The sequence below is a fragment of the Lucilia cuprina genome, chromosome 4 (assembly GCF_022045245.1).
Source record: "Lucilia cuprina isolate Lc7/37 chromosome 4, ASM2204524v1, whole genome shotgun sequence".
In the NCBI taxonomy this organism is placed as follows: Eukaryota; Metazoa; Arthropoda; class Insecta; order Diptera; family Calliphoridae; genus Lucilia; species Lucilia cuprina.
The window spans coordinates 10,081,471-10,097,270 of NC_060952.1; the positions used below are offsets into that span (position 1 = coordinate 10,081,471).

The window sequence follows — 15,800 nt, forward strand, 5'->3', positions numbered from 1 at the left end:
ACTAGACTATGGGCTAGTCTGACCTATGTGTTCTAGTCTATAGTCTAGCTTAGGTCAAGTAAATAGACTAAAAGTCTACTGTAAACTAGAAAATGGACTGAACAATAGCCTAAACTATAGACTATGGATTATATTATGGACTAGATTATAGACTTGACTACATGTTTGACCAGAAAATATATTGTATAGATATTGGTACATATTAATATTTAATATTATCTTTGGCCCAATGAAGAGCTATATTGATTTCGGTTCAAAACGATCTGTGATTGACATTAACAAACTGATTAATCATTAATTTTAATGCAGTGGAAAGTTCAACAAGTTCAAAAAAATGTAAGACAAAAAACTTTTAATAGTAATTTTAGAGTAACGGAATAGAGCGCATTAAATTAAGAGGAAAAAAACTAAACAATAGGTTTGTTAACTTAATTGAAATTCGCTTGCGATTTATTTAAGATTTGAATATGTAATTAAAATTTGTTTTTGAAATCAGTCGTTGTGCTTTTTTTTGTTTCAATAATTTTTATTACACTTTTGAAAATTGTTAACAATTGTTTTGTGAATTTCGGTGTGTTATTAATTTTTCATTACACCCATACAATTAACAGTGTTTTTCTTTTGTTGTGTGTTTTCTTTGTTCAACTTTATTTTTTACTTTATATTTAAATAAATAAATTTGTTTATTAAGTAGATTTTTTAGTGAAAGGTTTTTTCTTTCTTTTCAATGAGTGTAAGTATGTAAATGTGTGTAGATTTTTTTAGATTTTGTTGTTGTTGTTTTTAATTTATTTGTAATTTATCGCTCTATAAGTTGTAGTTGTTTTTGGTGTGTGTTTTTTAGTATGTTTTTAGTATTTTTTTACACATATATTTTGTTCATTTTAAGTTTAAATAATAAAACCAGATAAGTAGGTGCTTCTCTAATTTTCTTTCGATAGATTTTTGTTGTTGTGTGAGTCTGTGTGTATATTTGTAGTTGGTTGTTGTAATTTGGAAAGTGTTTCTTTTTGTTGTTATTGTTGTATTTTACGAATTAGTTGTTTATCAATATTACAATATGTATACATATGTTTGTATGTATGTGTATACACATGTATCTAGATATCAAAAACATTAGATAGCTGGCTCATATGTATATATTACATATGTACAAATATGTATGTAATCTCTATCTCTGTGTGTGTGTGTGAACGTATGTTTGCAGTTGGTTGATTTGCTTGTTTTACAATTTGTTTGTTACGTTTTTCATAGTTTTATTTTCTTCTTCTGTTCAGGCTTGATCCATGTTTTTTTTAACTCTATTACACTGTTGTGTTGCTGATGAATTCCCCTTGTTTGCTTTTCCAGATTATGTATTCAAAATTCAAATACAAACAAAGCAAAATTTCTATTGTAGGAGGTCAATCATTTGATTTTTTAGTGTATTTGTTTTTTGCTACCACTACTACCACCAATGACGCCTGCAGTTTTAGGAAGAAAGACAGCTTCAGCGGGCACTTTATTTCATTGTTTCCTTAAACGGTTTTGTTTGAAGAAAAACAAAATGAAAATTTCAAGTGGCTGACATTTAAATTTAATCGTACGGACATCCTTTTATTCGGACTGACAATTACAATTTCCTGATTTTGTTTTAATAATTAAATTTTAGATTAAAAGCAAATAACGATGGTTTTTCCTTGAACGAAAAGTGAACAATTAAATGTATGTTCAATTTAATTTATGTAAAACAAGTAGTCGGTCAAATCTGACTTTATAATATCCTATATCATATAAAAAATGTATTAAAATATTTTCTTTCAACATAAGAACTGAATTTAATACAAAATTGTATTAATATACAGTGAATCAACTAAGTTTTTTGCCTACCTTTTTTAAGAGAATTTTGTTTTTTATTCATAAATAAAATTCGAATTTATGAATTTATGTTTTCCAATTAAAAATAGAGATTTTATAAAATGGGAAAACCAAGAAAAAAAATATTTAAAAAAAAAATTTGGTGCATTTGTTGTTGCATTTTATTATTTTTCGTCAGAATTTGCACGTCAATAAAGTATTTTGCATATTGAGGATTCCGGTTAACTTCGTTGGGGTTTTTTAAATTATTTTTTAGTTCCTTTTTGAAATTTATTGTTTTATTGTTGAAAGGACGAGTGTTAACTATTTTTCAATTGCAATTTCCAAAACCCATATCCTCATTGTGTGAAAATGTGATGTTGTTTGCCTTAAAAATGTTTAAAGGATAATAATGAGGCAATTTCGATATTTAAAAAATGAACAAAAAAACTAAAAAAGAAAAATACTTTATTGACCTAAAAAATTTATAATACGTTCACATTTTATCAAAAATCTCGTTAATTAATATCACGATTTTTATTGTAGAAAATTAAATATAAGACATTCTTTAAAAAATACAACAAACAAATTGCTTTATTTTGCTAAAAATAATTGTACAGACAAAGTTTTTTCTTAAAATTTATAAAATTTTTCATAAGCAAGTTACTTAATTGATTCACTGTATATCATTTACATACGTTTTTATCCCATTACTAATATACATATGAAAAGAAGAGCGCAACAAACCCAATAGTGGCCAGATTCCTTCCATTAACTACAGATTTTGATCTGAGGTCAAAATGTTAAACAACAAAATTTTTTAAGTCTTTTCGAAAAGGATCTCAAAAATGTCGTAATTTTGAGCTTAACGTGAAAATTAATAAAAGCAGTATTTCTGGTCCATATGATATCCCACATCAATGGGCATGCTTTTCAAATAATTAAGCATTTAATTAGTCTATTATCTTAATTCCGGAAAATTTTTACTTTTTGTTTACAAAAAATTATCTTTTACAAGAGGTCTTATATGAGGGCCAAAGTAAATATGGATCTACTCTTATAAATTTTGGTAGAATTACATCGTTTTTTAGTGTTTATAATTGACTTATGACATTCAACTCATTTTCTGAATGGGAGTTTGTATAGGGTCTAGGGCCGATCGATACAAAAATCTGCACTGTCATTTAGACATTCAGTTTTGGCGATTTCTTTATATATACTAGAACATTAACATAATTTTGGGCACAAAAGCCTTTTTCGGGAGGTACGTTTGTATGGTATAAAGTACCGATATGTAGCGTGCAGACAAGCTTTACATGAACACACAGATGGAGGGACGGACATTGCTAAATCGAGCCTATTGTTATACTTTAAGGTGGGTGAAGGATCAATAAAACATAAAAGAGATCAAAATTGTAGCGTAAAAAATAAAATAATTTTCAAAACTTAATTCCTATAAATCGGACTTTTAATTAAGATCAAACCTTAAATTTTAAAAGAAATCAAAAGAAAATCTTCTGTGAAATAATAGACTTAATGAAACTCGTTGAAGAATTAGCACATAAAGCTGAAGATATATTTATTACGAACTCGGCAGGTTATTTAACTTTATCTTCTCTATTTACATTTATGGCGCAGTGGGTTAAAAAAATAAGTCATAAATTAGCAATCTGACATACTCGTTTTTGCCAAGAATAATATGCGATTCTATAATCCCAAATATATATTGTACAAAGTTAACTCACGCTCTCTGGCTGTCAATTGTTATTCAATATTTAATTTATTTATTTTTAATACTTAATTTATAATTAACACTTTGTTGCCTATCAAATAAAGATATCAATATAATTTAAATTCAATATATAAACAATGATATTTTAATTAAAATTTATTGAAACAAAATAAAAAACCCTTTTCTAAAGATCATTCAACACTAGGCGCTTATTAAGATAATATCAATCAATATTATCATTTATAATTAAAAAACATTTTAAAAATTACCACCATCTGGTGTGAACAAGAAAAAAAAATTTTTAGGGGGAAACTAATATGATGCCTGCAAACATACTACTTCTCGCTTTAAATTGAAAATTTTCACATATTCTTTTGTTCTACATGATTGGTAACGTTTTACACGTTAAGTGGGTTAATTAAAAATTTATCAGAAATAAAATTAGTTCGATTACAAAATAAATATATACATATGTGTATGTTTGTGAGCATTTATGCCGCTTCGCTGCACAATTCAGTCGCAATGCAGTTAGTGTTGCACATACAATTCATAACAATTTAATTGAATTCAAAATGTATTAAATTTTATTTTAATCTAAGTTTATATACATACATATACATACATATGTATGTATGTTAAATTGTTTACATATAGTTTTATGTTCGTATGTATGTCAATAGAAAAAATAATGATTACACAGTCCATTTTTAACGTTCAATACAAGAACTTTGTATTTTTTGAGATATTTAATAAAGTTGTCCTAATGTTGTTGTAAGCATAGTTCAGTGCGACAGAAGAGTATGGTCTCATGACTTCGACTTTTTATACCCTACACCACTATAGGGGGAGGGTATTATGCGTTTGAGCCTAAAATCACTTTCTGATTAGATTAAGCTATGTCCATCTGTCTATGTGTCCATGTAAAGGTTGCGCGCAGGGTACAGGTCTCGATACTGAAGATAATTTGATGAAATTTATCACATACTTCTCTTTTGACCCAACGCTATTGAAAATTGTATACGTATATTCTTCTACCAATGCTTATAAGGATAGGTCCATACTAACCCTTAACTCCGTATGAACCCTCTCGTAGAAAATCTCTTTTTTGTCATGAATAATTAAAAATATTCCGGAATTATTTAAAAAGTCGGCCATGTCCGACTATAGATTCATACTTGTTTTTAATAGAAATGTTTCTTTTAAGAAAACTGCTTTAGATAACTTGTCGATCTAAAAATCAGTTCTACAAAAAAAAGAAACAACATTTTCAATCTTGATTTTTCGAAAATTTTTTTAAAAAACAACACAATTAAAAAGTAATAACTTTATGTGCATTTTACCTAATTTTTCTTTATAGTTCATATTAAATTTCATGTCATTTAAAATCTGTCAAAATGACAATCATTTGTTTATCATCTTTTTGACATTACAGTAATATAAACCATTGAGGTAAAAAGAAAAATATTTGAAAAGATAAATGAATAATAAAAAAACATGTATTTGTTTGTGGTTTGGTTAAATTAATTTGATATATTTAATATGATTTGCATATAAAACGATTTTTGTATACATATTTCTAAATAACATAACTGACATGTCAACTAGTTGTCAAATTTGACATATATGTATATAATTTATTTAAAACAATTCTGCATTTTAATATGATTTAATTTATAAAATGTTTTAACAATTTGCATTGAACTGCAGTTGAATACAAAAATTTCATAATTAATTACATAAGCTATTTGCTTAGAGTTTTGACAGCTGTCAAAAAAAGAGAACTAGGCAAAAACACAAATTTCAAATTCTTCATATTTTAAAGATCAACAAAAATTATTGTTTATATTTAATTAAAATTCAAAGAAATATATCATTAATAAATATTCAAAATCATAAAATTTTTGATGAATTTTTTACTTTGTATCCTTGAAGTAATTTTTTATTGTTGTTGTGTTTTATTTATTTATTTCTTTTTAAACAAAAGACTCATTTAATTTATTGCAATTTAATTTAAAATATTTTTTTTTCATTTGTATTATATTTTATTTGTAGATCAATGAAAACGAGTTAAGTGCAATAATCGTTTGTAGGCCATTCTTAAATCAAAAAGTAAGACACATTATATGAACCTGTATTGTACACAGAAAAGGCAGCTAAAAAAATCTTCGTAAACTGTAAAAAAACTGAGTTAGAACTTATAATTCTGGTATAGAATCCCTCTTACATATAAAACCACTTTACAAAGGTGTTAAGAAAATGACAATATTCTGAATGAGATTTTTTTGTCACCATCAAAATCATCGCAATAAATACCAAGAAAAACTATTGAAACGTAACTTTGGAAAGCTTGAAGCTGGGTAAATGTGGTCCAAAAACTAAATAATAAGCTCGTAGTAGAAACAGCTAAGATGAAACCAGATTTAGTTGTTTGTATAAATTCGTTGTTGTTTTTGTTGTCTACAACGTATAGTATGCTAAACATAAATTAAAACAAAAACACTAGAGTTTGTTTTTTGTTTACCGAAACCAAACGAGCCAGTCAGCGAAACAAACAGACAAAAAAACTAAAAGACAGCCAGCCAGTGAGGGAACGAGCGTGCGAGTGAGTAAGTGAGTTGGAGTCACAGCAACAAAAACCACAATAATAATATTAATAACACAAGCAACAGCAACAGCAGTAATAGTGGCAGCAGCAAACATAAAGGTGAGGAGAGGAGACAAGTGAACGAAGTAGAAGTGACCTACAAAGACAGGTTTATGATTTTACTTCGCATTTGCTAAAGCACAGTCAAAAGACAGCAAAGAACCACTTTGCTAGACCCAGTTGAGACAAACAACAATAACTGGAAGAAACCGACAATAACAACAGAAAACCAGTCAGCCCAGCTTGAAAATAAGCAGCGTTAAGAGACGTCAGAGCTGGCAACATATTGTTGTAAACAAACCAGCAACGTAAAATGGCAACCACAACATTTACAACTATGATACCTACCCCTCAGCCGAAAAAACCGGGACCTCCCGTACCACCCAGACCACAACAATCAAGTTTATTAAAAACACAACAACGTGATGTATCATCACAATCAACATCTTCAACAGCGGCAGCTACAACAGCAACATCGCAACGTTTAATGAGCAAAGTAGGTCTAGAACAACCACAGATTCTTAAAAAACCCATAATAGCAAATGCCAGCAACACCAACACGACAACAGCAACAGCCAATTCTACTTCAGTTACAACAAGTGGCGGTCGCACGGTTATCTACAAATCACCATCATTGAATTTGCAAAAACGCCAAGACGAACGTGAGAAACGTAATGAAGCTAGCACTCAGACAGCAACAACTGCCATTACCAGAACAACATCGGCAGCGGCTGCAACAACAGCAGCAGCCAACAAAGCTAAATTGGCAAATGGCACGCAGGCACCTAAACCACCGTTAAAATTAAGAAAAGCTCCCGATGTACCAACAAATTTCAAACCACGCATAACAGCACCTCAACCGGAAGTTAAAGAAACTGAAACAAAATCCAACAGTAACAAAAACACTAACACCAACAACAGCCAAGATAACAATATAGTTATTGTTCAGTCTGCTCAGGGTGTAGTTACTTTAAATCGCCATCACTCTATGGGTGCTGCTTCACCTCAAAATAAACCCTCTGCCTTGGCAAAAGATACACGTCTCAGCTTGGGCAAGGCCGACTTTGAAAGAGTGGGAAAGATACAAGTGCAACAATTACAGCCCACTTCCCAACCTCTGCCAAAACCTCGTAAAATTGTTAAAGTTCCCGTCGCTACTTTAGATGTGGACGATAACAGTTCCACCAACACAACCACATCATCTTCAACTTCTTCAAGCACTCTACACGTGAATCTTTTTAAACGCTCTAAAACTTCTATAGAAAATTTTACCTCACGTTCGAATATTACCACAGTGAATACCAATACCACGAGCAGCTATTTGACTGGTAAAACAGTGGAAATCAAAAATAATCTTAAAAATGCCGCCGAACGTTTGTTCTCGGAAATAATGGTGAATCAGCAGAAACAAAATGCTTTAGAATCAAATTTAGCCACCAATACCATTATAACGAAACATGAAAGAGCCATACAGCATCAGGCGGAGCCTATGAAACTGAATAATGCAAATAATGTAACAGTGGTGACTACCTCCAAGGATTATGCGCTTAACAATGACAATAATAATTGTACGCGCATAAATATAACGACCACTGCAGCAGCTGCGAATAATCAAAATACTAACAAATTGCCGGCAACCGGCAATGTCAGACAAGTGGTATCGGCTTTTAATTCTCCAGAGAAAAAATCGGCTGCATTTCATGAAATGCTAATTTCTGAACTGGCTGCCATGCGCACTAGATCATGTTCTATGGAAAATTTGCAAACAACACAACAACAACAATTGTTGCAACCACTGTCGCCTCTGTCGGTTAAAGAATCCGCAACAATTGACAAACAATTTCAAAATTACAAACAATTTAAAACTCTGGAGATTCAAGTCAACAACAATAAGCAACAACAAGACCAACAGCTACAAAAAGATCAACAACAACGTTCAACACCACAACAAATACCCAAACATCATCATCATAAACTTCCCGCTAATGATGATGACATTGATGCCGATAATATCGAAGATGCCGATGGTGATGTTGAAGAGGAACTTAAGAAATCTTTAAAAGTTATAACCGCCCAAAATTCACCACGCAAACGTACACCTTCTGGCTGTTCTTCCGATTCCTCGCCCTATGGCACTGAACGTTCTGCACGCATACGCACCTCCGATTGGATTGAGGTGGGCGATAATGGCAAGCAAGTAACGCTCACCAGTTGTCATATTAGTTTGGAGGATTCCGGTTTAGAGGATGAAGAACGTATGGATGAAATGTCTTCGTCGGGTGTGGGTGATTCGTGGGATAGTGTTAAGGAAGCTGAACAGCATCAGCAGCAACAACAGCAAATTCAGTTGCAGCAACAGGCTAAGAGAAACCGTAATGTTAAAAGGTAAGTGTGACGATATTAAGGTTAAAGATAATTTTTGTATAAATCTTAAAGTTAATAACGAAGACTTCATCCAAAGAAAAGGTCTTCATATAGTGGTCTTTCATCTAGCCAGGGTAGAAATCCAAATTTATGTTAGGAGTTCAATTAGAAAATTAATTTACCATTTGAAATCAAATATTTCCCTTTTTCAACTTCATGAAATACGCATTAGAAATACCCACTCATACACACTTACACATTAGACCAACAAATGCATTTGTTTATTTTTCCTACTTTTCACATGACATTCATATTCCAATTAAAATATTTTAGATTAAAATAAATTCTCATTGCGAATATAATGTGGGCGTGCGATAAGTTTTGAATGTAAAAATCAAGTATTTATTGCAAAAAAAAGGCAGAAATATTGTCATTTGCTTGTCAACAAAAGAAAATTGCAATTGCTGCAGTAATTAAAAAAACTAGCAATCGCTTAAAAATACATTCAAAATGAAACAAAGAAACTTAAAAGAAAAACAAAAACAAACATCTGATTTGAAGTTAGATGCGAGATACTACATGGCACCACTTTAGACGTAGTCGATCTAAACACAATATAGTAAATAGTACGATAGAGTAAATTACATATCGTTAACTGAAATTAAATTGAATAAATTGAGAAAATAAAGGCACATATGACAACTTTTAAAATAGTGACAATATTTTCTAACATATTTGGGTAAATGCTCTGATACACGGTTGTCAGATCTTACAACGTTGTTTAAAAAATGTCTAGCAATCGTGTGAACTTACAATTTTTGCTTCTGCAATGTTGTCAGAATAATACAAAATTTGTAAGTTGACACTGTTGTTAGACATTTTACTGCCAACTTTGTAAGATCTGACAACCGTGTATCACAATTTTTACACAAACATATTAGAAAATCTTGTCACTATTTCCAAATTTGTCATATTCTTTTTATTTTTTCATAGCCTAGCTTATGTTGTATGCATAGCTTAGCTAAGTTGTGCAATTTATGGAATTTTGAAGCAACTTTTGGTGCAACTGTGCAAATTTCATTTCTATTCCCCTTAACATTTTAACTAACCATATTTCCATTATTATTATTAAACTTTGAAAACTAAAATAAAAAACTTTAATGAAAATAAAAAAGTTGACATGCTTCGCATTCCTACTATGGGTAATTATTGTAGTTACAATCGAGCTTTGGAGGTAGTTTGGCAAAATTGTGTGCAACGAGCACAAGTGTATTTGAGTAAATTAAAAACAATAAAATTGTGTGATTTTGTGACTTTTACTATGATTTGGAGTCTCTTAATATAAATATAAAAATATTCGTTAGTCAAAGAATATTAAGAATTCAAATTATTTCACTGGTTGTGTGGTAACCGTTTGAAGTGTAAGATTGAAGAAAAAATTATGCAAATTAAAAGAAAAAATTTCTATATTTTAGAGTTTTTAGTGTTAATAAACTAAAATCTCTAAAATATTAAGAAGTAAAGTTTCGAATAATATGTGGAAATAAGTAAAGTATCGAATAATTTGTGAGAATTAGAAGAATTTCAAAAATAATATTGTTTAATAACAAATTTTTATTGGAAATTTAGATCAATTCATTTTTTGTTCATCTTTCTCTTAATTTCTACAGTAAACTGATTTTTGTACGCGAGGTTATATAGAGTTATCTCGGTCAGTTATCTCTTTCACATATAGGGGACATCGTCCCAAGATTATTTTTACACTTTTCTCTATTTAGAGCGTTATTTTTGGTCCACAGCTAGAGTTAATGGTTATTTTCAAAGAAAAATGGGGAACGACTCTTATTGGATCCTATAAACATCTTTATTCTCCATTTTAATCACTATTTATTATTTTCAAAGAAAAATGGGGAACGATTCTTATTGGATCCTATAAACATCTTTATTCTCCATTTTAATCACTATGCTGTTTTTAAGTAAGATACGATTATTTAAGCTATTTCCTGATAGGGATCTTATATGGAGCTAATGTCCAATAAACCCCAATCATCATGAAATTTGATATATATAAAACTATTTTAATAGGAATTAAATCGCTAATCTGCTATTCACCATGTAGTTCTGAACGTTAAAATCTTTTCATGAGAATAAGCCATTCTTTAACTAAAGCAATTTTCTGATGATGATTGTAGCCCCCATATACGGGCTAGGTTCAAATATGGTCCTTTGTTTATTGAACTTTAAAGAATGAAATTTAAATGCAAACGATTGTTATAATAAATAATTAACATATTTGTGATTTTAATTGTATTTCGGGAACAAATTAATTGTATTCCGGGAACCATGGCGGCTAAATAAAATTGTGGACCAATTTAACCATATCTATAGAATATATATTTATATTTATGAACTTCAGCTACTTTTGTTCGTACTCTATCAACAGGTAGACAGACGGACTATTTGAGAACCTTTAATGAGAATATATAAATTTGTCGGTTTAACATTCATATCAAGAAATCTGGTTTTAATTTGCAGCAAAAATAAAACAAACTGCTTCTAAATGAACTCATATATCACCACTTCAAAAGTAATTTTTTAGCTTTTGTGGAAGTAATGTTTATTCCTTATGTTAATAGCATGTGTTACACTCATAACTTTTTCATGTTTTTTTCAGTACTTCTTTTTCTCTTCTTTGGAAGTTCTTTTTCTGCTAGGTAACTATAGGAAAAATAACATCGAACTAGTTTCGAACTGTTTATCAATTCCTTATTTATGTTAATATATTATTATTATAGTTTTGAATTTAGAATCAAATAAATCGCTCCATGATAAGCCTCTGTCAAAATCATTACTCTTTCATTCCTTATTCAGTATTTCTTTTTCGCTTCTTTGGAAGTTCTTTTTTTTGCTGGGTTACTATAGGCAAAATAACATCGAACTAGTACCGTACTTTGAGGAGTACGGCACTAGTTCGATGTTTTATAATAATTAAAGAAAAAAATCCTCATTTCCAACATTTAGCAAAAATAACCACTAACCTTAAGTAACCGTTAGTCACTTACAATTATAATAATTCTTTTGCAACACTAATGTATATATCAAGCCTTTTTATGGTTACAGACAATAACGAGTCTTTTTTTTTAATTTTATTTGAAAAGAAAAAAGAAATAATTTCGCGGTTTGCTTTTGTAATTTTCAGTTGGGTTTTGAATTGCAAAGCGAAGAAAAAACAGCAACAACGAAAAATTATATGCAAATTATTGCATATGAATAATAAAGACAATATTATTATAATTTCAAAAGAGAAAAAAAGAGTAAAACAAACAAAATTCTAAAATAAAAGTAATACAAGATAAATAACAAATACAATTTTCTCGGTACTTAAAAAAATAATTTTAGTTACATTAAAAGTTTCTTAGGAATATGACATAAATATGCCATAAATTTTAAGGGAAATAATTAGAAAAAAACTTGCATTTAACATAAAAATTAAGTGAATTATAAAATGTAAAAATAATCTTATATCAAAAATGTAAGTGCATTTTGAGAAATTTAATTAAAGTGTGTTCATAAGTATGTAAATGTTATTATTTTTTATCAATTATGGATAAACAACAATAACAACTTGTTTTGCAATTTCAATAAAATTATTTTGTTAAATTTTTTAATGTGACTCATAGGTTAAGTTTTGAATGGCAAAAAGTATTTGGTTATTATAATACAGAGTGAATTATTATGAGCGATGAAGAAAATGTAAGAAAATTGAAAATTCGTGTTTCGTTTAATAGCAGAGCCCGATCTGCTTATAGATCGAAATTTAAAAATCCGCTTAACGTACGAACTTTCGCAAAAAAAAGTTATTTAAAAGTAGCAAACTTCACAATAATGTACCCTATATCGGGATTTACTAAGAGTTTATATATTTAAATTTACGATCACATATACACGACAAAAGCATACCCAGCAGTTCGACAAAGAGTCAATGCATACGAAAAAGACAGTAACTTCCACTAATAGTTAACCACCTAGATGATCGTAATTCGTATGTTTTGGGTCATTCGTCACGAATGTACCCTTTGTAATAGAGAATGAAGACAGTCGTCACTTTAGTGTCCCCTTTGTAAGCGGGAGCGGAGACAGTCGTCTCTTTACTGTCCTCAAGTGACCTAGAGATTATACTCTTAAAAGTAGTTTTTTTTTGTTGTAATTCCGAAAGTAATTATTTTACCCATCTTTTGGAGAAATGATTATTACTTTCTACTAATATGCCACCATCTGGTGGACTCAAATTTATATCTTTTGGGCTGGGTATCTAGAGTGCTTATGTTATTACGTCTGTAACATATCGAAGTATAGGTCGCAGAAGTATATATTATCTGAGTACATATGATATTTTGACTAACAACTCATAAGAAATGATATCTTTCTAAAAATTTTTATGAAGATCGGTCCATGATGGACCCTACAACCATATAACATCCCTTTGAGAAAATTACTTTAATACTCATAACAGGTTTAAAAATACTAGTACTGCGACAAAATTCAAAATAAAGAAGTTTTATAAGACATTAATTTTTTGATCGAATTTCATCAGTCTATGACTGATCCTACCTCCCATATAAAGTCTTTCAGAAAGTGACATATCTAGCTTTAAAATGTCAGTTATCAACGAAATTTTACATACGACTGTTTTATATTAATCAAAATCTCTATGAGGAATGACCCATAATAGTGTCTATTATTCCGATTTTAACACCTCATAGATGGTATTAAAATGCCGATGTAATGATGAAATTCAACACAAAAAAACCCAAAAAATTATGGTCATGAAACCTAAATTTATGAGGATCGGTTAACTATAAAAATCCTTTATAGCTAATAAATTATTCTAAATTTTTTTTATTATTAATTTGTATTTGTTTCAAAAAATTTTATTTGAAAAGATATTATGACATACAACGCTACAACAATACGACTTCAATTGTGAATTGGGCAATTACATTATCTTTACGACACTTGAATTCATGAAGAGTATATCGAGGGACTATATAAAATAACACAAGTTTTCAGGAGAGCAATAAAACTGTTTATTTCGCTAGTTCGTGAAGATTTTTAATTTTTTTCATCTACAATATATTTTTACGACCTTAATCTAAATCGTTATATAAAAAGAATTTAAAATTTTGCATTATTTGCATATATATATTTACAAATTTATATCAGATAGAGCTTTTTTCTATGAAAATTTTCTTACAACCTTCAGATAGAGAGTTTTTCATAAAAATATAAATTTTTTATTTGATTCAATAAATATCAATAAATATTATATTTTATGCAATTTAAAGAAGCAATATGAACCAAATTGTTGAAAAATCAACAGATTATGAAGTTTTGGTCCAAAATCAATGTTATACGGCAATAATTAATCAATCTCAAAAACTATTAAATAGATTTCAAATATTTTTGCGGATTTGTGTTCAGTATGTCCAAATTAGTAAAAACACTTATTTTGCAACATAAACTTATCCAAAATAATTTTTGGATAAGATAGAGAGTTTTGCATTCAGAATTTTTATTTTTTTAAGATAGAGAAATTTAAATTTTTTATAAAATTGCCAAAAAATATGTTATTCTTTTGAAATTTATATCATTGGTGCTATTAGATTCAGCATAGGCGACTATAATATTCATATTCGTTATTTTTCTCGTATTTAGTATATTAGCAAAAATGTGGTCGATTAATTGTTTAATACTGAATAAATAAAGCACCCTAAAATATGAAACACCCTTTGTTTACTGCAGTAAAATATAAGTAAATTTATTATTATTATTATTTCAATTAATTTAATTATACATATTTGTAAATTTATTTTCGTGCTTATTATTCATTATTTTATTTGCACATTCGTATTGTGTCAGTTCATAACATATCTGCTATTTTCTTTATATAATTTTTTTATACATATCTCAGATTTTATATTATTGTATAGAAGTATCTTTCATAATATTATTGTAGATACTGACAGACAGTAGTTATTCGTATATATTATAAACGAATAAACAATTAATATTGGTGTCTCATCTTAGAAAGAAAAAAATAATTATTTGTTGAAAGATTTTATTTGAAATTTTAACTAATAATTGTTTATGTGTTTTCCGTTATTTATTAAAGTCTGACAGGGCTGTAAAAACTTTTAAAAGAAAATTTAGAAACATTTTCTTTATCTAATTTCTAATGTTATTAAAATTATTTCTTTTTTGTTAAAAATTAGTCAATTAAATTTTTTATTAACTAAATCATTTTGTCGTAATATTAACAACTTTAATTATAAAGATGTTAATATTACGACAAAAATGATTTAATTAATTAAAAATTTAATTGACTATGTTTTTAATTTTTAAGTAATATAAAATTTTTGTTAATATATTAATTAAATAAATTTTGTTCTGGGTCTTGTTTGGGCTTCTTTGAATATTCCATATCTTTATTTTAGTTCATGAACCTCAGGTTGTTCTCTCCAGTTTAACACAATTTGAAAAAATCTTGTTTATAACGTAAAACTAAATGCAAGTATCTGATGTTGATTAAGTAGCTTCTAAACATTTATAAATTATTTTAGAATTAAATTGTAATTGTTATTGAAACTTAATTAATACTAAATGAATAAATAAACTGTTTTTCGATTTTTTCAAACAAGACGTTCTTATAACTAGTTCTTAATTAAGATTTTTTTTCGAATTAAAAAAAATGAAAATAAAATCCAATATCAAATGTGATGATAAGTATGAAATGGCCATCAAATAAAATAAATTATATGTAAATGTATATTTGTAGTACAACCCAACAAACATTAAGTCAAACGATTTCATAACAATTTCAAAATGTTTTCTCAAATCAAAACATTTGAATTCAATTAGAACTAGGGTGTTAGACACAAATCACATTTGAGATTAGTTGTGCTAAACATTTCAGAAAAAGTGATTTTAATGTTTGCTGGTTTATAACTTTGAAAGATTGCAAAATATTATTTAAATAAAAATAAATTAAATGTTAAATTGTGTAAAAAATATGTAAACAAATATATAAATTAATATTAATATTATAAAAAGAAACAAGTAAATAGTCGTTACAAAAGGTAATTAAATAAAGGAACTTTGGCATTAAATATATCTGCAGAAATAAATGTCAATATTAAATCATGGTAAAAACAGTGGGGATTTTTT

The 15,800-nt window shown here is 28.5% G+C and overlaps 1 protein-coding gene across 1 annotated transcript in view; it reads left to right on the plus strand.

The window, feature by feature from the left end:
• Positions 1-284: 284 nt before the first annotated feature.
• Positions 285-15,800, plus strand: part of LOC111680965 (formin-J) — a 78,375-nt gene continuing 62,859 nt past the window's right edge. The window contains exons 1-2 of the mRNA XM_023442680.2: positions 285-418; positions 5,621-8,597. Of these exons, the coding sequence (XP_023298448.2) occupies positions 6,526-8,597 (2,072 nt within the window). The 5' untranslated portion in view covers positions 285-418; positions 5,621-6,525. The remainder of the gene's footprint in view (positions 419-5,620; positions 8,598-15,800) is intronic.